Raw genomic sequence first — 24,973 nt, forward strand, 5'->3', positions numbered from 1 at the left:
GCTTTAGGTTCAGCGAGATGACGAGGACGCAGAAAATCAACAAAAATCAGAACAATGATCAAAGTGCCAAAAGTCAAGTCTCGTCGTGTTTCTCGGCCAAAGAAAAAAGCCCCCGGGGCAACAGCTGCATGGTGCGGTGGAGAGGTCCAGTTACTCCACTAAAGGGAGATGGCCTTCAGTTGCACGGTGCTGCAGCTGGAAGGGATGGTGGGCTTGTAGTAGCGGTTCAGGTAGAACAGCTGGGGCGCATTGTGGTACCAGTCGCAGACTAAGAGAGACGCGTCAGTTTGTTTCGACATTCTCCAAGCAGCGCGATGCCTCCGAGAGAGAGAGAGAGAGAGAGAGAGAGAAAGAGAGGGGAGGGGGGGGGGGATTAGAGAGGTATTTGCCGTCATGCATCAATTGCGTTGGATTTTCACTTACCCAACCAGCCACCAAAGCCATAATCTTCCGAGAAGACAAAGTTGCCGTTGTCGATGGAGAATCCCTCCATGCCCGAGCCGACGTTGATCTCGACGGGCTCCCACGCTGTGATTGTTTTCTCGAGTCAGCCTCTACTCTTGGAATCCCCATGCATTTTCTAAACTTGTATTTGTATTTGTTCTGGCGGATCTTTCTTGGGAGCAGGAGCGGAGACTGGTTGATCACACTTACAGGCATAGTTGGTGTCACCCACGGCGATCACGCCCCACGGGAACTCGGTCTTGAAATCAGCCAAGGCCGTGGTACCATTGAGATAGAAGGCGCTGGCGATCGAGCTGTCCTCGGAGAGCACGGCGTCGTTGAGTCCGGCACCGGTGTGGTAGCCGTACACAAAGAGGTCATTGTGCTTCGCGTTGCTGGCGCCTGCGGTCTTGAGGTGGAATTCCTTGGGCGCGGTGGCGACGGGGTTGGCCATGACCGCGGTGGCCATCAGAGCAAGAGTTGCGAGGACTTGCATTTTGGTGTGGATTGTGATATGAGGTAAGATTGGAGAGAATAGAGAGTATTCGAGTGATGAGTCAATCAGGAAGGTAGTGATGATGAATTGAAGCAGATGGGTTTACGAGGCCGGGAATGATCGCCTTTTAAATAATTCCTCGAGGGTGCAGGTGGATGCCGATGAAGTACACTGGACCTTCGACGATGATGATGATGATGCTGCTATGGAGATCTCAGTAGCGCAGGCACGGTGCAGTGCAGGCCAGGGTAGGATCATGCAAGAGTTCTAAAATTGTCTTCATCCACATCCGCAGCTGGTTTTCTCGTCGGCGTTCCCGCCTCGGCGGAGCAGTGCGAGGTTCGTCAAGGTTGCGTGATGGGCGGGACACCGTTTGAAGGGCTGGCGTTGTGGTGGAAGATGGGTGAAGAACAAGAACGAACAAGGGTGACAGGTGACTCGGTTCGTGATCACTTGTTTACTACTGCGGTCTCTCGAGGGGTGAGATATCCACCGATGAGACACGGGCAATGGGAGATGCGCAAAGGTGAACCATGCAGCGCCGCTAAGAGGCAATCGAATCTTGAGGAGAATTGCGGGCCGACCACTCGCCACTCAACGCCCACGTTTCCGTCGATCGCCTCCCGTTTTGGGGGGCACTGGAAAGAGGCGGGGAGACTTGACGATGTTGGCAGAGCACTTTTGAGACATCCGAGAGTGTGGACTTGGTGGTCAGTGGATATGATGGAGTTTTCCCCGGGTGGAGATGCCGCTAGGTCTCAAATTGCCCGTAGTTGCGGTGGATTCGAAGGTGATGTGAGTTCGTCTGACAGGTGTTCCCCCCGTCCGGGTGTAGATTGATGATGCTAGACCAAGTACCAACCCTTCTACTGCCAATGCGATGAGGAACCGTGTAGCCAGCAAGAACCTTGTGATTGCCGCTCGGAGATTCTGGTGAGAATGAGAAGCCAATATTGAATACTTCCCACTCCTCAAGGAGAGAAATAACTGACTCGAGGTTGGTCAATGGGCGGTCTGGGGGAGACCTCTCGGGTTAGGTGCTCTGACTAGATGATCTGGTTGGAATTGGCCTTTTTTCGGTTCCAATCGGCTTGGTCATGATTATCTGTGCAAGACATCCAAGCACTCTCCTGCACCTCTCTCTACCTCTCTCTCTTTCTCGTGGTGTGACCAATAGGGTTATTTCTTTGGGCGGCTGTGGCTTTTTGGATTCCTGCCTCGAGCATACACTCTAGCACGAGGTATTATTAGGTGTCGACTATTACATACCCTGGCTTTAATCCGTTCTTGTTCGCGTGCGACGACAGAGGTCAACTGCAGGTGCATAGAGTATCCATTCACCTACCGTTGGGATCTATTCTTCCGCCGGGTACTTACCTACTGACTGTCAATTCCAACTGATAGGGCTTCCCTGTGTATGGAGGTACAGCTGGCTGGCATACGCGACCGAGTGAATCTACAGTACTCACTCTTGTCGTTTGTCGGATATGTAGAAATGGTTCCGAATTCTATACTTGAACATTTGACTAGATCTGTCTTACTACCTACGGGGTGTAGGTGACAAAGTACCATGACCACAGAATGTCTTGGTTCCCAATAGATGAAATTAGACACCTACCGAGATCATTCCATCTGGAATGATGCTCACGGACATCAAGTGATGGAATAGGAGGTACCTAGGTGGCCCGACCGTGTGTCTTCATCCCGGGCTCGGGAGGTACCTGGTGACGCTGCTTACCCGCACCAAGATATATCACCAGTACCCAAGTGGAATACCAGACTATCGCGCGCCGCGGATAACACCACCAATGTAACCATCTGAGACTGAGGTGCTTTTGTTCAACAGATTTAAGACACGGCCTGAGTACCTGACTACCTGCATGGTCAGCCCATTAAGCTCGAAATCAACAGAGCCAATCGGCGAGCCCCAACATGTTCCCTAAACCGGATAAAAGACTCAGATTTTGAGTTGTGCCTGCATGGCTTGATGCCAGCAAGCAGGGCGAATGATGACCTACTTCTAACAAATAAAAAATAGTATATGAATTTTTTGTAATCGCCACATTACAACAAGAAGCCTCTATAGCTCAGTGGTACGAGCGCTTCACTTGTATCAGCTCATCCGGGCAGTTGCGACATGAAGAGGTCCGTGGTTCAATCCCGCGTGGAGGCTTCAATTTTTCTTCATGTTTTTTTCCCCTCCCGGCATACTTTTACTCCGTCACTTTTGTTCCATCCTCTCACGTGTTTGCAATGACAGTCCATAGATATTACAAAGGTAAAAGTTGCATCGGGTAGCCTTTAACAGTGACACATTCCTGGCCCCGATGCTCATGACAATTTGTCACCCTTCTTTTTATCACCCCCAAACTGAAAGGCTGGCCTAGTCTGAACATTGCTCTTCATCCTGCCCTCGCTTCTCCCGCTCTTCATCAGGTGTCGGAGCAAATCTGCTGCGCACCCTGATCTGCTTTCCGTATCGGCGGAACAGGAACGGAATAATGGCCAGCAAGGTCGCGATACCGGCGACCAGACTGCCACCTCCGCCGACACCCAGCGCGGTGAACATCTGCCTGGTAAACAAGGGTGCGGCGGCTCCAGACGCCGCTCGAGCAATCGTATTGGCGGCAATCGCTGACGCCGCGTACATCTGATAGACGTCGACCAGATAATTCAAATGAGCGAAAAAAACAAGGCACACAAAGGTAGACAGAACGCCCCCCGCGAGGGTGGGAACGACCCAGTGGATAGAACTGTGTATGTGAGTTGTTGGCAGAGGCACTTTGCTTTCTTCTTTAACAGCATCGTCCGACGGATACTTACTTGAACTCAGCAGTCCATGCAAACCAGAACATGCTGACGGCAAATCCGATTCCACCAACCATTGCTAGGGGCAGACGATCCTCCGGCGTGGAATCATCCAATCTCACCTGACCCCTGGCGATTTTTCTCTGCTGCAGAAAAGTGTCTATGAACACGATCACGCCCCCGAGGACTGCCCCCACCACGGTGCCCAGCAGTGGAAGCTCCCCCACACCGGCATTCCAGCCCCGTTTCTGCTGGAAGACAATGGGGTAGATTGAGAACATCATGTACAAGAGAATATACACGAATGACATGTAAACGGCAACCAGTAAAGAGATGGGGTCAAATAGGATGATCCACGGACGGGTCAGAGCGACTTTCAAAGTATCGTGCAGGGTCCGTTCGTCATCCTCGGCAGGTGCCCTGACGTTCTCAAAGCCCGCGAGCTTTTGTGACCGAATTCTGCGGGCCCTGTGAGTCAGAATCACCGGCGCATAAGTCTCGGGAATCGTTAACATGGCCAAGAAGCTTGCACCTCCGAGCCACAGCAGCACGTAAAAGCTCCATCGCCAATCCTTCTTCAATTCGAGGAAGCCTGCTGTCACTGGACCGAGAGCCGGTCCAATCCAGATAGTCGTCGCGAAGCAGGCCATCGCATTGGTACGCTGTAACGGATTCCAGATATCCGAAAACATCCCCGGAGTATTACTCAACAGGGTGGAAATAAAAGTTGCCGACAGATATCGGCCCACCAGCAGAGCTCCAAAGTTTGGAGGCCATGCACACAGGAAGTTGAAGGCAATATATCCGGTAAATGAGCCGTATAAAATCCATCGACGGCCATACAACTCACTTAAGGGAGCAAAGATCAACGGTCCGGCACAGTATCCCAGCAGAAAAAGAGTGATTGTCAACCCGGCAGCCTCCTGTGAGACTCCAAAGTGACTCGACATCGAAGATAAGCACCCACTGGGCGAACTGGAGGCGAAAGTGGCATTGATGGCCAACACAACAGCGACAAAGGTCATGCCGCCTCTTCGTCGCTTCGACCAGTTCTGAGGATTCTCGACATCATCTGGCGCGAAACAGACATATCCGTCCTCGTCGAGACAGGGTTTCTCATCAAGGGGGAGCCTGGCATCAGGACGCTTGGTAAATGGGAATGGTAATGCTCGTTCAAGAAAATTCATTGCGAAGGTCTTCCTGGGGTTGGGAAAAGTGCGACCTGCTTGGGATTGAACTGAGGAGTTCCTGGTGATTCACTTCTGCAACGGTGGGCAAGATATGTATCTGAATATATATACACACACAAGCAGGTCGACATTGTCATCGCCTTTTGCGTGATCTCAGATTGGTGGCCCATAGCCTCGCCCTTCCACACATCAAGGATATCCAAATCGAGACGAATTCCACCATGTCGACTGAAAAGAAGTTGAGGTTAGCCGGTGGGCCCCGGGCTGCAGCGAAACCAAAAAGGTCCATTGGAATCGCCATCCGAAGAGTAACAAATCTGTAGATCTCTTATCATGAAGAGACCGCAGACAGCAGTGTGAAACTGTGCATTATTGAATTTCTGGTATATCTCCATTTCCACGCACATAATACCGGCATCTGAGATGATATCATCCCGATGTGGACACCATGACCCGTGGTGAAGATCCCGACAAAATACCGGCAATGTACTAGCAAGAGTGACCCTGCAACCCTACGAGCAAAGTTTACCAAGCGGTAACTCCCGGTCGAAGGCGGTACCCTAAACTCATTTGGGTTGAGTAAATGTGGATCTTTGAAATATGAAGGAGGTTGCATCTGCTCCCTTGCGGTGCTTGTCAGCGGCGGGTGGCGCGGGTCGGGAGCTTGTAGCCGACAGCGAATAGCATGAATAACATATCTCCCAGAGTCGACTGTAAACTTGCATTCATCCAGTCTCGATCTTACGGAGATTTGAGCCATATCAATAAGACCACAAAGAATGGCAGGAGCACAAAACTGTCCGAGTGGACCGGTAGAAACCTTGGCCGCTCTGCTGGCCAATTGTCTGCATCAACCCTTCATCCTGACGAGAAGCCTTTTAACCGGCAGAAGCATAGACTCATGGTCATGTCAATCTTCTTATCGGTGTACAAGATCGCCGATCTGGGAAGGTGAGGATCAAAATCGGTGCACATGCTCTCTAGTCGCCGTGCATCGCGTCTCAGATTGTAAGATTCTACCCTCAACAAACCAACAGACAAGAAAACGATCGTTCCCTATTCTCAAGATTCCTTGCTTTCTGGGGCTCGTGTGATTCATGATCAAGGCACAGCAATCAAATCCTTGACAGCTGTCCTCGTCAAACCATCACAAGTCTCTTACTCAAACAGGGTCCCCCGAGGATCGCAAGCAAGCAGTCGTCATCTGGCATATTTTGAATATTCACGGCCCGGAAACACCCCCAGACCCAGATCGAAGTAGACTAAAGCGGACTTATTATATAGAAAAAGAGCAGATCGTTGAGCGATTAACCCGGGCTTTGACTAGAGCTTCCTGCACGTGAATGGACATTCACCCCGGATCAACTTCTCCGTCGCCCCAAAGCATCAAATCAGTAGCGGATAACAAGGCGTACATAAAAATATTATCAACCAGACAATTCTCGACGCGGACTCGGGATGACGCTCGATCTTGATTCTCATGCATCTCGTCCGCCAAAGAATGTTCAGCCCATTGACGACCCAGAGGTCAGCAAGGTATCCCCTCCTAGACTGCAGAGCAGTGCATACGTTTGCACATCATATCCACGTCAGCAAGTCTTTGCAATTGAATGAGAAGTACCATCGTCGAACAGGCCCTTCGCTCCGATTTGGTAGTAGCATTGCACTCTCATATACAACATACTAACTGCATAAGTAATGACGTACTAATCTTACCGGAGGCGGCAATTTTGTCCCTTTTCAATTAAGCAATTACACCACGAATTAGAGCGTCGAATCCGAATTCAACGATTAAACACTCGCGATGTTTGCACTGATCGAAATCCCGAAATCGACAGGCATCACATTCGTCGTAAAATTTGTTATCAACTTCATTATCACATTGGATCATGGAATTTCACATAGCGTTTCCAAGCCATCCGATCCAACATCTGTTACTAGATGCATCGTCGACTTTATTTCGAGATTTATTAGCAGTAATCATTTGGGCGATTCGATGAGCTATTCACTCGGATCTGAGTACAGGCAGTCCGCGGCCGCTAAGCACCCCAGGTACTTGCCACGAATGTTCTGACGCTCAAACGCCTTGCAATGGTACCCATTCGATGTCTATACGCCTTACACATCCAAATGACTCGACGTTGATATCTCACCTGATGCTAAATCGTGAGGTAAGATTCTGCCATCTCCGTGACGCATGGCCTTGTTTCGCTCCTTCAATGATCGGTTAAGGTGGGAGAATCTCGATGCTGATTGCTCAGGCGATAGCCCCGCTCATTGACCGCTTTAGCCATCATGTGATACTTGACTAGAGTTCCACGTTCCTCGCTTTTCAGGCCTTCAGGCACTAACTGTAGAATTGCCCAGAGCCAAGCGACACCCTATCTCGCAATCGATCTATACTACCTAGCCACGAGCCACTGCGTCAGTGCATAGTAATCTTGGGCCATGCGCGCACTCGACATGCTTCTACTTTTCGTCACCTTAATTTCCACCGTGAGAATCGGGGACAGTATACCTATTATGCAGATTCAAACACATGGGTTGAGATTCTCACTATCGGGTTGTCTTCTTAATGAAGCCTCGCGATAGACTTTGGTGCGGGCAGAGAGGCTCATCGAGCAATAGATGGGACCGTCTCTGACTGGGCACACTAACTCTTTCAACGCATACACGATGGATGAGGTGCATGAGACGTCTAGTAAGGCAGCATCTATAAAAAGTTGTCATACCCTTTCGGCGAAAATGGAGATCAGCCGGAAGAAAAATAACACGGCGAGACAGATACCATGTTGGACGGGTATCTGCTTGAATCAATTCGCGATCTGCTCAGGCCGGGCTCGATCTCTGCGAAAGAAATCAATCAACCATGTGACATTCACGTGAGCTGGCCAAAATTCCTTAGCAGATCTCTGCAGGACCTCATATCCTTGAACGCCTTTCCTGCCTAAATGATATATACAGTACATTCCCGAAGAGACCAGGCAGTGGGAGTTCTCCATCCGATCTCCATCCGATCGCCAGCAAAAAAAAAAGGACCCACCTTAAGCACAGGAGAAAACTTCCGGCCCCCTGACGGGAGTACGAACGTTGTCAGCACCGAGGGGTTGGATCATGGGCTGAGATGGTATTGATTTTGAATTTTTCATTTTTCACCTCTATGTTCAACATACATATTCCTTCTTGCCCCAAATATCATTTGTCTTCATTCATGTGTGTAAATTTGTTGCAGCGATCGATGGAATAGTGTTGAGCAAAAGAAGCTTCTTCCATCCCCCCCCCTTGAAGGGCCCGCCACGAGAATCCCGAATCTTCCCACCCTTCGGATCCCAACTGAGATCTCAAGTTCGAGTCGCCCAGCATGGATCCCGCCACGTACGTGGACCCTGAGTTGACCATTGCAGATCATCTGGTTCTGGAAACATTGGTGGACAAATCACTCTCTCAAGGTGAGTATCTGCCGTCAAAGAACACTTTCTTCCATGAGCCAAATCGGTCCCCTGACAGTCCCTGGTTCACAGGACAAACAAAGACCACAGTGGGCCAACGGCCCAGCGATGAAGATGTTGCTCAGAAGCTTCAAGACATGAATGATGCATCTCATCCAGACTTTGATCCTACCATCTTCCAATTCTGGGATACCCCTGTGCTGCGAGCCAAAGTGCCGGCAGCTCTCCAGCGATATGTCCTACAGCCTTATCAGAAATGGGCCCAGGCAGTGGTCCGCTTCCCAACGGATGTGGTGATGTTAACACATTTGCTGCTGTATTTCACCACGATAGTCCCGAGTGCCATGTTCCTGTACTATCGATTCTCCTGGATTCACGGGATCCTGCATTGGGCCATGCAGCTGTGGTACTGTGGAGCCTTCACGTTGATGAAGCACCAACACATCCACATGAATGGTGTGCTGGCGCCTCAATACTGGCTGTTTGACACCCTGTTCCCCTACCTGCTGGATCCGATGCTTGGGCACACGTGGAATTCTTACTATTACCACCACATCAAACATCATCATGTGGAAGGTAATGGCGAGCAAGATTTGAGCACCACCATGTTCTACGACCGGGATAACGGGCTCGACTTTGCCCGTTATGTGGGCCGGTTCATCTTCTTCATCTGGATGGAACTCCCGCTGTATTTCTGGAACAAAGGCCAGGTCAGGTATGCCTGCAAAGCTGCATTCTGGGAGCTGGGCAACTACCTGGCCATCTATTGCCTCTACAACTATGTCAATGCCCGCGCCACGGTCTTTGTTCTGATCCTCCCTTTGACGGTCATGCGCTGTGGTCTGATGGTGGGCAACTGGGGCCAACACGCCTTTGTGGATCCCATCGACCCCGACTCAGATTATCGGTCCAGTATCACCCTCATTGATGTTCCGGTAAGACAAAAGAGCTGCCTGAGGAGTCTCGTTGGAGGTGGGAAGTAAGCTGACCTGAATTCCAGAGCAACCGGTACTCCTTCAACGATGGTTACCATACCTCTCATCATTTGAACCCCCGTCGCCATTGGAGAGATCACCCGGTAGCATTTGTGAAGGGTAAAGATCGGTATGCGGAAGAAAGAGCCCTCGTCTTCCGCAATGTCGACTACATTTTCATCACCGTCCACCTCTTGCGCAAAAACTACCTTCATCTCGCCAAATGTCTCATCCCGATCGGAGACCAGGTCAACATGACTCTTGAGCAGCGGGCGGAAATGTTGCGAAGCAGGACTCGCAAGTTTCCGCGCGACTATGGGAAGAAAAAGCTTTAGATAAGTAGGAGAAGGGGCGTGGAGAAAGAGACAGTCAATCCAGGAGCAGTCAAAACGACCAGCCTGCCAAGAGCTATGAAGGGGGGGGGGGGGGGGGGCGTGGAGCTCGTCGAACGACTGTCAGCTAGAATGCAATCAAACAAACAACAACGGACCCCTTGCCCTTGTCAGGAAACATACACTCTCTTCACCGTGATGATACTTATTTGGACGTTGGGGATTTGGCGGGTCAGTCTACTGCCACGAATCAGGTCGGCATGTGGCATGTCTTTGTTTCAGAGGGTGGGCTGTGCGTGAATGCAGATGAGCTCTCGAATGGCAAAGATGCAGCACTTCAAAGAACGAGAGGCGGTGAACAGGCGGATCCCTTGCTGAGACGGCCCGAATGCTCGCTTTGCTTTGTAGTCATTTGCCCAGCCTCATGGACGTAGTAATGCAGTTTGTCATGCTCCTCGAAGCACATGGCACAACAATCCTCCAAGGATCATGACCGTCGCTTGCAAGATGTCGCATCAAAGTGTAGGATCCACGCACATGAGTGTTGCTCCTCCTGGACGGATGGGGATGTTCTGTCAAGATCAAGGGTCATCCAGAGGAATTCCGTCGTGACTCGAGGCGATGAGTTTGCTCACGGGACGAGGTTCCCGTATCAGATGACGGCACTATCTGCACCAGGGAGAATATCACGCAAAACACCCTCTCGCTCTCTCGCTCTCTTTGATTCTCTCCTTTGTCCACGGTGCTGTTCCCCCTCGCAGATTCAGATTCGATTTCCATCCCTACCCGAGCGCATTGACCCATTCAGGTTGAGCCTAGTCCAGGACTGTGGGTTGCCGGCATGGATGATTGGATCCCAAGGAGTCCGTTGTTGACGGTCGCTGGAAGGCTCTCCCCCCCCCGATGATGGGCATGGCAAAATGCGGGGAACAGGAACCAACGCTTGCGCCTGGCGTTGAGCCATGCGGTCATGAAAGGCAATCACAGGGCCAAACCTGGTGAGCAGACCCACCAAGGAGCAAGAAATACCATATGGAATATTTCAAATGTAGGCATGCCTTAAGTGCGGCGTCCCTCGCTCCTCGCTCTGTGTTGAAAACTCATCCAGGAAGGCTCTTCTTTGTGTTCCCCCCCCCATTTTCATTCCTTTTCCACTTTCTCTCGAAATCGAAGTTTCGAGGTCCGGGCGAGAATAGAGCGACCCCGACCATACATGGCGATGCGTCTGTGGCTGCACTTAGCGCTAGCCGCCGCGGCTGCGGGTTGGGTCGTCCGCCAGGACAATACATGCACGCTATTTCCCGAATCGCTGAAGAATGGTGGTCAACCGGTCGATGACGCGCCCTCGATCGAAGAGGCTTTTGAACTATGCGGACACGACGGAAAGGTCGTCTTTGCGGCAAACCACGTCTTCAATGTCAACTCGGTGATGAACACGACCAATCTGGTGAATTGCGACGTTTCCCTCCGGGGAGAGCTGCGCTTCTCCACGGACATCCCATACTGGCTGTCTCACTCCTACTCGGTCGTGTTCCAAGATCAGTCAACGGCATGGCTGTTTGGGGGCACCAATGTGACGCTCAAAGGCGAGGAAGGAGGCTGGTATAACGGCCAAGGACAGGCTTGGTATACCCAGAATCGCAATCAAAGCAATCAGCCCGGCCGGCCGATCAGCATCACTTTCTACAACTCGACGAATCTCTGGGTGGATGGATTGAAGATCATCCAACCGCAGTTCTGGGCTACTTTTGTGTGGCAGAGCAGGAACGTCTCGATCACCAATTTTTATGTCAATGCAACCAGCAATGACGAATGGGGAACGGTCAACACGGATGGTTATGATTCATGGAATAGCCATGACCTCCTAGTGGAGAACGCCGTGGTGTCAAACCAAGATGATTGCATCGCCGTCAAGGGAAATACTACCAACCTCCTGGTTCGAAATGTGGTTTGTCACCGGGGGTTCGGAATGGCCATCGGATCGCTGGGGCAGTACCCCCAAACCCCGGACTATGTGGAGAATATCACCTTTGAGGATGTCAAGTGCATCAATTGCATGGAAGCCGCTTTCATCAAAACCTGGCAGGGTATTCCCGAGGACGACAGCTCCAACGGCGACGCGGGCGGAGGCGGCAGTGGTCTGGTCAAGAACGTGGTCTTCCGGAACTTCGAATTGACCAATGTCGCCATGCCCATTCAGATCGCGCAGTGTATCTACAATGAGAATGCCGGAAACTGCAATACGTCCAAGATGGCGATTGAGGATGTGACCTGGTCGAATATCAAGGGTACATCACGGTACAACATCGCTGCGTCGTTATACTGCTCTGATGTGCATCCCTGCCCGGGAATCAAATTTGACAACATTGACATTCAATCCGTCAATCACACCTTGGGGCTGCCCATGTCGAACACGAACTTACAAGATGAAGTGTTTCAGTGCCAGAACCTGGTCAATCCCTCGGGCGTTCCTTGCAACCGGATCGCACCGAGCAACTATGGTCAAGTGGTGACCTCGAACGTGAGAGACAACACGGAGAGCAGAGAGAAATTGAGGGAGCCGATTGTGGTTCCCATCAAGAATGGCCAGGAGCCGCTTTTGGACGAGTAGATCTCGCAATGCACTCCACATTTTCCGCAAAAGGTCAATTTCCTTTTATCATTCCTACCAGCTAGGATACGATACTTCATGTGATTCCCACACCGCAATCATCACCCTCTAATACTGTAATGCCTTATGGGTCATGGATGATATGTACCACCATTGATCCGTTAGCAACCCCACAATAAACCGGGGTATCTCGTGGGAGTAAACATTGCCTCGAGCAAATATTCCATGCCCACCCAGGGGGGGGGGGGTTTACCTAAAACATCATATTCTTTTCAAACATCTCCATCAACGTCATCGCTCTCTGAGAGATATCTCGACATTCTTCACTCAGACCATCATCGTCGGCCGCTTGACCAAATCCCGTTTTCCAGAACCGCCACCTCTCCAGAGAAAAGCCCCCCGTGCCAACATACAAGCTCCCGGCTTCCCACGCTTCCCGATTCGAAGCCGGCCACGTCTCCAACGTCACATCGAACAGTGCCGGTTCTACGACGAGCTTGAACAGACTCTGTCCATTCCACAGAATCCACTGGGCTGCTCCTAAAACCCAGGAACTCCGAAGTGACCGAGACTCGTGCTTTCTGTCATCCTCAAAGGCCGCACGCATCGCCCACAACGCGTACGTAGGATCTGTCGGGAAGATGCGATGGTCGTAAAGATGAGCCAGGAATGAATTATAGTTGACGTATCTTTCCACATGGTCGATCTCGGGTCCTGGGTCATGATCAAGTGGTCAGCGCCGTCGCCCAAGACTAGAAGATCAGATAGACAGAATGTAACACAAAGTTTTAACTCTGTACCTGCACAAAAATTCTGCATGGATCTTCGAAGCAGTTCAAAATGCCAGACTCTCCCATTCTGCAAACCGAGTCAGTTCGCATGATTTCCAAGGATCGAGGCCCTTTCCTTTTTCTTTTTTTGTTTTTTTTTGTTGGCCCCCCGGGCTGCAAATCCATACCTCGCTCGTCAGACTAGTAAAATGACTCGATAACCCCAAAGCCTCCAGTAATTGCGCCAATCTCGAATGAGACAAGGACTGGTACGAGAGCATCTCGGCAATTTCGAAGCAATCTTCTCCGAATCGGAAGATCTCTTCCGAGTCCGGAGCATCTGCGGGCAACAGCTTCAAGAGAGATTCCACCGCCAGATCGAGCGGTAGTGGATTCTCGAAGCTCAGATAATCATTCAGTACGGTGAAGACTTTTTCAGACGAACTGGTCAAGATTGATCCTCCTCCTTGGGCGGGAGGTGTGACCACCAGATGGTGCTGTGTAGTATTTTGGGATGATCTCCGGCGTAGTTGAGAGAATGTAAGACCCATCTTGAAAAGCAATTTATAACCTGCTATACGATGGAGTGGCTCAAGATGGGATCAAACGGGAGAACCGTACCGAGGATCTCTTTTCTTCCTTTTATTTTCTCTTGAGTTTGAGCTGGGGAGGGGAAGGGGCAGAGGAGATGAAGACCTGAAGAAGACTCAACATTGACTATGGAACTTAAATATTGCTCGCGGCATCCATGGAAAAGACACGACTCCAGTCGGATCACTCGTATTCGAGAATCCTGGAATCCTGAATCTTCGGGATAAGGATAGATTCGAGAAACAGACCCCCAGACAGACGCGGGTCAAGCGCTTATTTGGAGAAATCTCGTCACGGGCGCTATGGCTTCGTATTGGATGAACCGTTTAAATGTTAGCGCCGGTTTCAGAACCATTGTGCTTTGTCGAATCGGTGTTTGATCACGGAGCAGCCCTTGGTGCATTGAAATTCTTTAGGTTCGTGAGAATTGGTTGTTGGTATTTGTTTCTTCTTCCTCTTTTTCTTCTTCTACCTTCTTTTTGATCATTCAAAGCACTGTAGGAGAATCAGAGGGCTGAGCCATGCGAGAATAGTCCCTGCAAGGAGAGAGAGAGAGAGAGAGAGAGAGAGAGAGAGAGAGAGGAGAGTGTTGTTTAAGCCCTCTGCGACCAGGTGAGACAGGGCAAGCGATGGGACCTTTTGACAATGCCTTGGGTGCGAGGACAAGGGTTATACTTTGTCTCCTGCATGGGTGATCCATGCATCTTCCTCCAGGATCAGAGTCCTTACGGCAAAACTTCGGGCCTATTTCGACTATTGAAGAAGTGGTCCGTTTGAGAATTTTAATGAAGATCAATACTGTATGATGGGAAGCATAATACAGTACTACACTCGGAGACTGGTTTTGATCCCACCATTGAGCTAGACACTGTTTAGAACGAAAGCTTCGGTCACCCATGCCATTATTGAGAAAAGGCAACGATCAAAAGAAAAAAAAAGAAGAAAAAAACCTTCATTTCTCCCCCGGGTGTTCAGGTTGAAGGGGAAGGTGGATTAGAAATCACAATACGAGGTGACTCAGGGAGCCATGAAACCTCGGTCCTGATAAAATCCATATACGATAAAAGTATTCTCAAGATGTATACATCACCAGTCACCGAGGGTTGATTCCTGAACTATATATACCCTTTCAATTTCCCCATCTTCTTATAGTCTTATCGACTGTGTGCTATACTATAGATCAGATCAAACTATCATCAGACCAAGTCTCATCCATTTTCTCCCAGGGCTCCAGCTCAAAATGACCCAACCGATTCCAGATCTGAATCTCCATCTTCCAACCGCCCTCATCCTCATCGACAACCAATCCGCCTTTACCCATCCAGACACCCTTTCGCACTGGGGCACTGCCCGATCCAATCCTCACTACGAAGAGAATCTCCAATCCCTCGTCTCCAGTTTCCGAGCAGCAAAAGCACAAGCACAAGCACTGGAAGCAGCAACTTCCCCATCCGCCTCAACCTCCGAACCTAAAAGTGTAGAAAAACAGGCCCCGACCCTCGAAATCATCCACATCTTCCACTCCTCCGACTCTCCCACCTCCCCCCTTCATCATGCTCACCCGCTGAATGGAATCCAACCACTCGCCTTTGCTGCGCCCGCGACCGACGGGACCGAGCCCATCTTCTGGAAGAATGTCAATTCCGCTTTCATCGGGACCACGCTGGAGGCGTACTTGCGCGCTAGGGACATTCGACAGATTGTCTGTGCCGGACTGACGACGGATCACTGTGTGTCCACGACGGTGCGGATGGCGGCGAATCTGGGCGTCGTGGATCGCCCTCGGTCGGTGGGGAATGGGCGGGTTCGGTTTCGATCGGATGGGTCGCGCGAGAATGAGGTGTCGGTGGACAAGGGTCGAGTGATTCTTGCGGCGGATGCGACGGCGACGTTTGGGAAGGGAGGATTCGATGCCGAGACTGTGCATCGGGTGTCGGTTGCGAGTCTGGAAGGGGAGTTTGCAGATGTGATGGATACCGAGGCAATTGTCCAGGCTTTGAATAGGGTTGGGGGGGCAAGGCGTCAATTGTAGATAATTGACGCGGTCTGGTGCTTGTGCGTGAACCGGCCCATGAAGCTCAGCCCACAATTGGGGGGGGGGGGGGGGTACTCAAGGAGAGGATTGTACGATGTTCAGAATGATACTGGCAGAGAGATGGTGTAGGGGCATGCGTGCAATTCGGTAGCAAGAATACATCTTCAATGGCACATGAAACTGATTACTTTCAAGGGTCTCTAACACGGAGGAAGAAAGGTAAAAAAAAATAACTAAGAGAATACAGACGCGGTATGAGAAGAAAACATGGACCGCCAGTTCAACCCATTTTGAACAAAGAGATGGTTGATATACCTCCACAACCCCCAGTCTTTCATATCAGGTACCAGGACACTAAGAGAGCACCGGACGGCGAATCAAAGCACAAGCTTTGTTTCCAGACTTGGTGGAAATTTAAACAAGGTCACGCTTGACGAACTCAGCGAGCAGGGTCTTGCCGAGCGAGGCGGGGCTGCGCTCGACAATGACACCGGCATCCTGAAGGGCGGAGATCTTGGAGTCGGCACCACCCTTACCACCGCTGACGATGGCACCGGCGTGGCCCATACGGCGGCCGGGGGGAGCACTGATACCAGCAATGAAGGAGACGGCGGGCTTGTTGTGGATGTTGTTGGCCTTGAAGTACTCGGCGGCCTCTTCCTCGGCGGAACCACCAATCTCACCGATCATAATGATACGGTCGGTCTCGGGGTCCTCGAGGAAGATCTTCAGGCAGTCGATGAAGTTGGTGCCGGAGAAGGGGTCACCGCCAATACCGACGACAAGGGACTGACCGAGACCAGCCTGGGTGGTCTGGTTGACGGCCTCGTAGGTCAGAGTACCGGAACGGGAGACGATACCGACACGACCGCGCTTGTGGATGAAGCCGGGCATGATGCCGATCTTGCATTGACCCTGGAGAAGCGGCGAACATCAGTCGATGGCCATGAAGAGGGGGGGGGGGTTCATGATGATCCACACTTACGGGAGCAATGATACCGGGGCAGTTGGGGCCAACGAGACGGGTCTTGTTCTGGGTCTTGAGGATGTCGGTGATGCGAACCATGTCTGCAAACGACATATCAGCTATGATCTTGGAATCGAAAAAAAAAATCGCCGTTCATTTCGTACCATGCTGGGGAATACCCTCGGTAATGCTGTGGAGCGCAATCGTCAATTGTTAGCTTTGGCCCAAGGGGGCAAAAAGGTTGGCTTGTCAGGGGAGACGAGCGCCACCGAGTCGCAAAAAGCCATCGAGACCTACCAAACAACAAGGGGAACCTCAGCGGAGATGGCCTCCTCAATACCGGCGGCAGCGAGAGGGGGGCTGATAATGATCGGTCAGTGGCCGGCAATTCCAATGTTTGGGGATATCAAATTCTCGTACGGGACGAAGATGGCAGAGGCAGTAGCACCGGTTTCCTTCACGGCATCGGCGACGTTGGCGAAAACGGGGAGGTCGAGGTGAGTAGTGCCGGCCTTCTTGGGGTTGGTACCACCGACGACGTTGGTGCCTGTTACATGGGTGAGTTGATGTTTTTTTTTTCGAGATCGCGACGCAAGGATAAATACCGTAGGCGATGGCCTGCTCGGCGTGGAAACTGGGGGAGAAACGAAGCTTGTCAGTATTTGGCGCATTGAATCACGTCAATGATCGAGATCATCACTCACGTTCCCTGCTTTCCAGTGAAGCCCTGGAACAGAACCTTGGTATCCTTGTTGATCCGCAGGTTGTTCACGGTCTCGGCGTAGGCAGAGGTGGCCTTAAGGTAGGTCCGGCGCTGCTGGCCAGCGACATTTCGGACGGCCGAAAGGGTGTTACGGCGGAAGGCCTGCATGGCTGTGAAGGTAATCGAAGGGGGATGGGAGAGGAGAGGAGGGAGTGCGTGGTAAAGATTGAGGTTTGACTCGGGGAAGAGATGGATAGGATTCGGGATGCGCGCCCGGGAGATTTCGTTCGGGACAAATCCTTTTACTTAAGCGGACCCGAGAGCCTCACCTCAGTTCGGAGTCCTGCCTCGGCCACCACACCTCTTTTCTTTTTTTTTCTCTTTTCTGGCGTTTGCGCTCTCAGCTTGTGTCCCACAACTCCTAGCAAGCTTGTGAATTCGCCTGTACCAACTCTGATCTCCAACCCGCAGGTAGCCGAAAATTCTCAGTACCCAGCAGCTTTGCGCAAACTCGGTCGCCGCTGTGCGGTGATACTCCCTCACTATGGCCACCATGACGATGACGGCGCCGATCAACAAGAAGACGGCGAAAAAGAACAACAAATTGATTCCAGAGAATGAGCGATACATGCGAGCATGCTCCGACATTGCAAATGCGCTCATCCAAGAATATGAGTCTCAGAAAGACATCTCCACGCCGCGGAAAGATATCAATCTGAACAAGCTGCGGGGCATGATCGCGAAGAAGCACTCGCTGGCCACTCAACCTCCTCTCACGGCAATCATCGCTGCCGTGCCGGAGCATTACAAAAAATACATCTTGCCCAAACTCATTGCAAAGCCAATCCGTAAGTCAGCATTCCAGATACAAAGTGACGGGGGTTTGACAAGCTGACCCCGACGCGCAGGAACATCGTCTGGTATCGCCGTGGTGGCTGTGATGTGCAAGCCCCATCGATGCCCTCATATCGCCTATACCGGTAACATCTGCGTCTACTGCCCGGGTGGTCCCGACTCCGACTTTGAATATTCGACACAATCCTACACCGGATATGAACCCACGTCGATGCGGGCGATTCGCGCGCGCTACGATCCCTTTGAGCAGGCCCGAGGACGGGTCGATCAGATTAAGTCGTTGGGACACAGTGTGGACAAGGTTGAATATATCATCATGGGTGGAACATTCATGTCCCTGCCCGAAGACTACCGCGACAGTTTCATTTCGCAGCTTCACAACGCCCTGAGTGGCTACCAGACCGACAATGTGGACGAGGCTGTCCTGGCGGGCGAGATGAGTAACACCAAATGTGTAGGTATCACGATCGAGACTCGTCCAGATTATTGCCTGGACACTCATCTCAGCAGCATGCTTCGCTATGGATGCACGCGATTGGAGATTGGAGTCCAGAGTCTTTACGAGGATGTGGCACGAGACACTAATCGTGGCCACACCGTCGCCGCAGTGGCCGAAACCTTCAAGCTGGCCAAGGATGCTGGCTTCAAGGTCGTCAGCCACATGATGCCTGATCTGCCGAACGTGGGGATGGAACGCGACCTGTTCCAGTTCCAGGAGTACTTTGAAAACCCCGCCTTCCGTACAGACGGTCTGAAAATTTACCCCACGCTGGTCATTCGCGGAACCGGTCTGTACGAACTGTGGCGGACCGGCCGATACAAGAACTATACTCCAAACGCGTTGATCGATCTTGTGGCGCGCATTCTCGCCCTGGTTCCTCCATGGACCCGAATCTACCGTGTCCAGCGAGATATCCCCATGCCCCTGGTCACCTCTGGTGTTGAGAACGGCAACCTTCGTGAGCTAGCCCTGGCAAGAATGAAGGACTTCGGAACGACCTGTCGGGACGTCCGTACTCGTGAGGTCGGAATCAACGAAGTCAAGAATAAAATCCGTCCTTCGCAAGTCGAATTGATCCGTCGTGACTACGCGGCAAACGGAGGCTGGGAGACTTTCTTGGCCTACGAGGATCCCAAGCAGGACATTCTCATTGGCCTACTCCGGCTTCGCAAGTGCAGCGCCACTCACACATTCCGTCCCGAGTTCACCGGCCAGCAGACGAGTATCGTGCGCGAGCTGCATGTGTACGGATCCGCAGTACCCCTTCATGGTCGCGATGCTCGGAAATTCCAACACCGTGGGTTTGGAACCCTGCTCATGGAGGAGGCCGAGCGCATCGCTCGCGAGGAGCACGGGAGCACTAAGATCAGTGTCATCTCAGGCGTGGGCGTGCGAAGCTACTATGCACGATTGGGATACACATTGGATGGTCCGTACATGTCGAAGATGCTCGATCCATACGAGGGCGAGGAGGAATAAAGTGATAACAAAACGTAAAAAGAAAAAGGGGGCTGGACGTCAATTATCTTTGCATGTTTGAGGCGTTGATGGTGGGGGTTTATGAATCTTAAAAATGGTTACATGTGACTTAACGATTATCAATGACGAAATTTGTCTGTGTCGTGCTTGATTGCGCGAATATAGCGAGGGATCGCAATCCTGATCGAAAAAACACCCCAAAAAAATAAAAAAAAACAGACAATAGGAGACGGGGGTCGCACCGCTATGTACAAAGAGGCCGCAAAAGACGCCGTGTCTCCATAAGAAATGTGTGCGGTGGAAATCATGAGACTTCCGCAAGTTCCTTTCATCTCACACCGAGTCGGCTGAGATTTGTGTTTGCAAGCTCTGAGACTCGAAATGCTGCAGGAACCCGGGGACGCTCGGTTGGGAGCTGGACTTCATGTGCACCCTTGAGATCTGTTGCACGGCCCCTGGCGTCTCGTGCTTTCCAACGCACCCTATTCCCCCGGAAAACAGACCCGAATTTATTTGAAAAAGCCAGGAATCGAAAGCAGCTGGAATGGTACCGCCATCGCACAGAAGAGGAAGAATGGAAGGCTGAAGGAGTTGTTGTCATTGCTTCTATCAGGTCGTTCTCGCATTACCGAAGTGATATCGCACCGCCTCGGCTGTCTCGAAGGTGGAGCCAAGCCTGGAAACCGCAGAACACGAAGAAGGCCTAATCGTAAAGAGTAAGTATATTGTCAAAGTTTGGTTTGAAGTTGGACTCGAGCTTTGCACCGAGTCTCGTAGACGAGTGAGCTTCACGAGGGATTTGAATATCGATGACGTACAGCGTAGACGATCACAGCAGTATACAGAGAAGCGGCCACGGCGGGGCCATCTTCAGGGTCGTTGACAGATCCCATCACGGTATGATTGTTGCTCTAGAAGAAGAAATCAGATCATCAGTTTCCGAGCGTGTACTAATCAATTGCGCAGCGACAGGCGTGAAATGAGGTCGGGAGATGCGGAGGAAGACAGTGTACATACGCCATAGAGCGAGCCGAGTACTGAGAGAATGACGATCGCGAATGCCGAGATGACAACGCTATGGAGGAGAAAGACTAGTTAGATGCTATTTGAATACACCAAGCGGGCTTGTATGCAGAATTGGAACAAAGCCTACCAGGACCAGGCGTTCATCGCCGACACAACTGGCTTCATCTTGGCGGGTGATGAGATGGTGATATAAAAGTGTCAGTCTTTTTCGTGTCTGAAGAAGTGGACGGGAGGCGTGATCTGTATGCCGCCGAATGAAACCACGTCGTGAGAAGGAGGATGTGAGATAGCTCTAACGCCCATGAACGATCAAACGATTGAAGGTCACGGAGGTTGGCGGGCGGAGCTGATTCCAGGAACTAGACCGCTTTCGGCAAAGCGCAAGGCATCCGCTTTTGACATCTACAGCTCCAGCTACACACTTATCAGAAGAGTTCTGATTGTCTCAGGCGCCCTACAAGATTTTTTCCATACAAAGATGGCGCCGGTTTGGGATGAAAGATTTCTTAGATCTATCCAGAGTCCTCAATTTTTCTTGGGTCTCCATCAATAGAATAATTCAAGATCTTCTACCTGAGTAGACCACTGATACCTCCCGAAACGTTCACGTGTTTCTGTATGACGCATGTCTTCGCGGGACAGATTTCCTACTGCTGCGGTACTAACAAACGATCAACATCCGGCGCTGGGATTCGTCATTCAGTTAGCTTCCAGACGACCATAATTCAGAAAGTGCTTCAGGTTGCAGATTCATTCTGCGAGCGATACTCACCCCATCCGCCTTGATATCCGCTGATAGTAATCACGTTCGAGTTCCCTGCATTCAAGTCCACATTCAAAGTGGACGAAGAAGGGGTGTTTCCATCTTTCGATGGAACGAACGCAAGAATCTGTGACTTGCCATTGACATTCACAGTGGCGTAACGTTGAGTGCTGTCCCCATTTTCATATCGCACTTGGACTGTGGTTCTGCCACTGGATTTGGTAGAGATGCCGCTGAATTTGATCCCACCGTTGCTACTTCCGCCAAGGTAGCCCACGGATTTGCCGCCAGAACATCCACCGCAGGAAAGTACTTTGGCGCCATTCGTAAGGGAATTCGAGGACGATTCAGCTTCCGAAGCTGTTTCTGCTGAGCCGGGCGCCCAAGCTCGCTGGTTGGAAATAGTCCAACTGTTTTGGTTGGTCTGTTGATGCGCAGGTCGAGTTAGTCTGCACTGGTCCCAGGAATATGGACACCATGGCCGTTGCTATAAGGAGACTATACATACCAATTGTGCAGTGCGTCCGGAAAGTGTCAAAGGAAGCCAGATATAGGTCGAGGCCATGAGATTCGAAGAGAGCCACCGATCGCCCATGTACCTGATATGATGAGCCACTCGCTCTGAGGGGGAAAACAGAATGGCACGGCGATACTTACATGACATTTGAACCGACCCCTAGAATAAACGACGTTTGTGAGTCGTACGTATGTGTGCCGCTAGGAGCAAAGTTGCTCCAGGAGGACCACGGGCCTTTTAGACTTGTGGCAGTGCTGTATTTGTTGTCATTCGTTGCTGTTGCATCTTGTCAGCGCTACAAATGGGTTTATAAGGCACTCGCTGAATCATCACTTACACCACCCTACATTATCAAAGTCAGTCAGAGCCTTGTAATTATACTCACTGCAGTATCGCGAAGAACTTACCTGTCAACTGCGACCCAAACATGAAATAAACGCCGTTCTTCTTGAACATCGCTGGAGCCTCAATATGATCGGGCCACAGGTACACATTCGATGCGACATTGGTGTAGTCGTCGGTCAGTCGATTGATTCGAAGGCCGTTGGGTCGCTATGTACCAACAAGGGAGATGTCAGTACTCCAACGAGAACTTCACCGTGCCCTAGTCCCCTCTTTGATCGACTTACATCCTCTGTCAAGAGATAAGCTGATCCGTCATCATCTTTGAAAAGACTCATGTCGCGAGACTCGAAGCCAAGAGGTCGGAACGATCCCCTTTAAGCAGCAGACAGATTCAGTCATACAGGTAGAAGATTTGGAAGTCCTGAGGTTCAGGTGGAGGCCTTACAGGTAATTGTACTTCCCACAAACACTGGAGGATGTCGCCACTCCAGTCTTTGCCTCGCCATAGTTGCTGCTATCAATGTGCATCCACATGACATATTTGCGTGTGGCTTCGTTATAGATGACCTTTGGGCGCTCGACGACTCGGTTGGGACCCAGATCTCCGCTACCCTGACGAGACAGCAGCTCTCCAACGAAGTTCCATTCGACCAAGTTGGTGCTAGAATAGCAATTCACGGATTGGAAAGCGCTTCCATCAAGCTTGTTTTCACCGATCCAGTAATACACACCACCGACTTCGATAATGCCTGATTATGGTGTCAGCTGTCGGTTTGAAGACTTTGGACACCCATCCCCGTCCATCATTGGATTCATCGACGTACCACCGCCATGAGCTTGAACATGTTGATTGGTACCACCTGCAGTCCATGTCGCACCAGGAACCTATCTCTATGTTAAGACTTTCTCCATCCCCTTCGGAGATTCTTGAAGAAGAAGCGACACACTATTTCCAAGGAAGCCAGAACCCCGTGGGCAAAGGCCAGGCCTGCAATTAAGAAGCCTCTTCCAAGATACATCTTTGTCCACGCGCCAGGAGACGGGAGTCGCGAAGGAAAGAAATGATGAAGTGCAACGCAATAACCAAGAAGCGTGAGGTATCTTGCTCAACCCTTTTTCTTGTTTCTCTCGGACCTTTCTACCGCAGAATCCAATCCTTAGCCCGATTTTCCGATATCAACGACGTAAATGACGAAGCTCCAAGCACGCCTCCTGCGAGTCAACCCCGCGATTCGATGTTACATTTTGCGCACAACCATCTTTCTTCAGCAGGCAGCCTTACGCTAGTCTCAGACTACGGTGCATTTTTCTCCAGGTGTAGACCAATGCAGAAATCACATTCGTGGAAGAGGCACAATCCAGTGCAGACCCCCACCGGAGTTTGGACGGATTCTTCAGCCAAAGCGGGGGATCGTCGGTGGATCAAGTCACCTTGAACTGATCAATGTGTCCGGAGTTGTGTCGGAGATGAGACGACCTCCCTCGGATACATAGACGAATTGGCACCTGAATTGCTCAATTAATGCGGGTTGAAATTTCATTAAAGGATATACATAGATGGCTGTTCCTGGAATGCCCCTTTTTCATTGCGCTAGCCGTGATCGGGACAAATCTCGGACAATAATAATCCTCCATCTGATGGAACTTCGCTCAAGTTAGACCCCCCAAACGTGGGCTCCAGCAATTTTCGGGAATTCCGAGAATTATTTTCGTCGAAAGAGGCACTCCTTTTTTCTTGTGGTAATAGAATTCTCGCTCCGTGAGCTTTGCGAATCTATGTGACCAGCTTCGGTCGTCCGCACAGTTGGAAGTTCCTGGAATGACCAATTTCTGTTTGACAGGATGTGTTGGTGTCAGCTCGTAGCGGATTTTTGTCCGTTGCATACTTTAGCCGGTTTCATTGAGTGCTCCAATGATAAGTCATGGGCTTGAAAGCTGCATCGGGCAAGCTCTACTTAGTATGAAAGTCCTTTTTCCTTATTGCTCAGTTGCGATCAGGCACCATCTATCCTTGGGCTGAAACGCTGGGGCGAGTAAAAGGAAGAATATCCAACGGACAGGCTAAACTCTTGTACTCAAATCAAACAAGAAGTACCAAAAATTGAATCCCCGGAGTTTCTGTGGATTGAATAAGTGTATTTCACTCAAGCTAATAATTCTGAGCATGTCCACTGCCATTAATATCGGTGTTTTGTGCTTGGCTTCCTAATAGCACGGAGGACGTCGAGGGCTAAGTTCTCAATGGATGCAATAATGGGGTTCACGGATGTTTCTTTTTTCTTTTTTCTTTTCTTTTCCGGGTTTAATCCTAAGCCTCCAAGCTAGAATGCCGGTTTTAGAATTAAGATTCGAAGAGGCCGTGGCCACAGAACAAGATTCAAGCTTTTGTCACTTGTTTCGGACCGTTGATTGATTAAGAGTCTTTACCTCAAATTGGTGAGGCTTATATTTCCCAAGAAATAACATAAAGTAAGGAATGGACGACTCTGTAGTGTATTGGGAATTCTTCTAATGGGAATTCTTAGAGCCTAATAAATTCCAAAGTATTCGTTCGCCAGCGAACGGTTGTTACTTTCCAACTATGACAGATTTCCATTTGAATAAAGCCATTCGTGGC

At 50.7% G+C, this 24,973-nt stretch overlaps 10 protein-coding genes and 1 non-coding gene across 11 annotated transcripts; 5 read left to right on the top strand and 6 right to left on the bottom strand.

The window, feature by feature from the left end:
* Positions 1 to 158: 158 nt before the first annotated feature.
* Positions 159 to 940, bottom strand: POX_a00703 (uncharacterized protein; the record flags this gene model as incomplete). Its single annotated transcript, XM_050109642.1, has 3 exons — positions 159 to 268; positions 424 to 528; positions 655 to 940. The coding sequence occupies 3 exons, from the start codon at positions 938 to 940 to the stop codon at positions 159 to 161; spliced, it is 501 nt and encodes a 166-aa protein (XP_049973410.1).
* Positions 941 to 3,016: 2,076 nt separating this feature from the next.
* Positions 3,017 to 3,113, top strand: POX_tR008. The gene has a single exon. It is a non-coding gene; the product is annotated as a tRNA-Thr (tRNA).
* A 210-nt stretch (positions 3,114 to 3,323) lies between these two features.
* Positions 3,324 to 4,935, bottom strand: POX_a00704 (Efflux pump FUBT; the record flags this gene model as incomplete). The annotated part of the gene is made up of 2 exons (XM_050109643.1): positions 3,324 to 3,693; positions 3,764 to 4,935. 2 exons carry the CDS (start codon positions 4,933 to 4,935, stop codon positions 3,324 to 3,326), a joined length of 1,542 nt encoding a protein of 513 aa, XP_049973411.1.
* A 3,364-nt stretch (positions 4,936 to 8,299) lies between these two features.
* Positions 8,300 to 9,696, top strand: POX_a00705 (uncharacterized protein; the record flags this gene model as incomplete). Its single annotated transcript, XM_050109644.1, has 2 exons — positions 8,300 to 9,322; positions 9,388 to 9,696. 2 exons carry the CDS (start codon positions 8,300 to 8,302, stop codon positions 9,694 to 9,696), a joined length of 1,332 nt encoding a protein of 443 aa, XP_049973412.1.
* Positions 9,697 to 10,906: 1,210 nt separating this feature from the next.
* Positions 10,907 to 12,304, top strand: POX_a00706 (uncharacterized protein; the record flags this gene model as incomplete). Its single annotated transcript, XM_050109645.1, has 1 exon — positions 10,907 to 12,304. One exon carries the CDS (start codon positions 10,907 to 10,909, stop codon positions 12,302 to 12,304), a length of 1,398 nt encoding a protein of 465 aa, XP_049973413.1.
* Positions 12,305 to 12,557: 253 nt separating this feature from the next.
* On the bottom strand, positions 12,558 to 13,625 carry POX_a00707 (uncharacterized protein; the record flags this gene model as incomplete). Its single annotated transcript, XM_050109646.1, has 3 exons — positions 12,558 to 13,018; positions 13,105 to 13,162; positions 13,263 to 13,625. 3 exons carry the CDS (start codon positions 13,623 to 13,625, stop codon positions 12,558 to 12,560), a joined length of 882 nt encoding a protein of 293 aa, XP_049973414.1.
* Positions 13,626 to 14,905: 1,280 nt separating this feature from the next.
* On the top strand, positions 14,906 to 15,697 carry POX_a00708 (uncharacterized protein; the record flags this gene model as incomplete). The annotated part of the gene is made up of 1 exon (XM_050109647.1): positions 14,906 to 15,697. One exon carries the CDS (start codon positions 14,906 to 14,908, stop codon positions 15,695 to 15,697), a length of 792 nt encoding a protein of 263 aa, XP_049973415.1.
* Positions 15,698 to 16,114: 417 nt separating this feature from the next.
* Positions 16,115 to 17,538, bottom strand: POX_a00709 (Succinate--CoA ligase; the record flags this gene model as incomplete). Its single annotated transcript, XM_050109648.1, has 7 exons — positions 16,115 to 16,615; positions 16,686 to 16,768; positions 16,832 to 16,857; positions 16,965 to 17,027; positions 17,088 to 17,214; positions 17,273 to 17,301; positions 17,372 to 17,538. The coding sequence occupies 7 exons, from the start codon at positions 17,536 to 17,538 to the stop codon at positions 16,115 to 16,117; spliced, it is 996 nt and encodes a 331-aa protein (XP_049973416.1).
* Positions 17,539 to 17,914: 376 nt separating this feature from the next.
* POX_a00710 (Elongator complex protein 3) lies at positions 17,915 to 19,705 on the top strand (the record flags this gene model as incomplete). The annotated part of the gene is made up of 2 exons (XM_050109649.1): positions 17,915 to 18,218; positions 18,279 to 19,705. The coding sequence occupies 2 exons, from the start codon at positions 17,915 to 17,917 to the stop codon at positions 19,703 to 19,705; spliced, it is 1,731 nt and encodes a 576-aa protein (XP_049973417.1).
* Positions 19,706 to 20,330: 625 nt separating this feature from the next.
* Positions 20,331 to 20,896, bottom strand: POX_a00711 (uncharacterized protein; the record flags this gene model as incomplete). Its single annotated transcript, XM_050109650.1, has 4 exons — positions 20,331 to 20,408; positions 20,524 to 20,616; positions 20,723 to 20,780; positions 20,859 to 20,896. 4 exons carry the CDS (start codon positions 20,894 to 20,896, stop codon positions 20,331 to 20,333), a joined length of 267 nt encoding a protein of 88 aa, XP_049973418.1.
* Positions 20,897 to 21,378: 482 nt separating this feature from the next.
* Positions 21,379 to 23,375, bottom strand: POX_a00712 (uncharacterized protein; the record flags this gene model as incomplete). Its single annotated transcript, XM_050109651.1, has 10 exons — positions 21,379 to 21,416; positions 21,504 to 21,918; positions 22,003 to 22,093; positions 22,152 to 22,287; positions 22,349 to 22,354; positions 22,419 to 22,563; positions 22,641 to 22,728; positions 22,802 to 23,105; positions 23,181 to 23,241; positions 23,304 to 23,375. 10 exons carry the CDS (start codon positions 23,373 to 23,375, stop codon positions 21,379 to 21,381), a joined length of 1,356 nt encoding a protein of 451 aa, XP_049973419.1.
* Positions 23,376 to 24,973: the final 1,598 nt, after the last annotated feature.

This window comes from Penicillium oxalicum, chromosome I (genome assembly GCF_001723175.1).
Source record: "Penicillium oxalicum strain HP7-1 chromosome I, whole genome shotgun sequence".
In the NCBI taxonomy this organism is placed as follows: domain Eukaryota; kingdom Fungi; phylum Ascomycota; class Eurotiomycetes; order Eurotiales; family Aspergillaceae; genus Penicillium; species Penicillium oxalicum.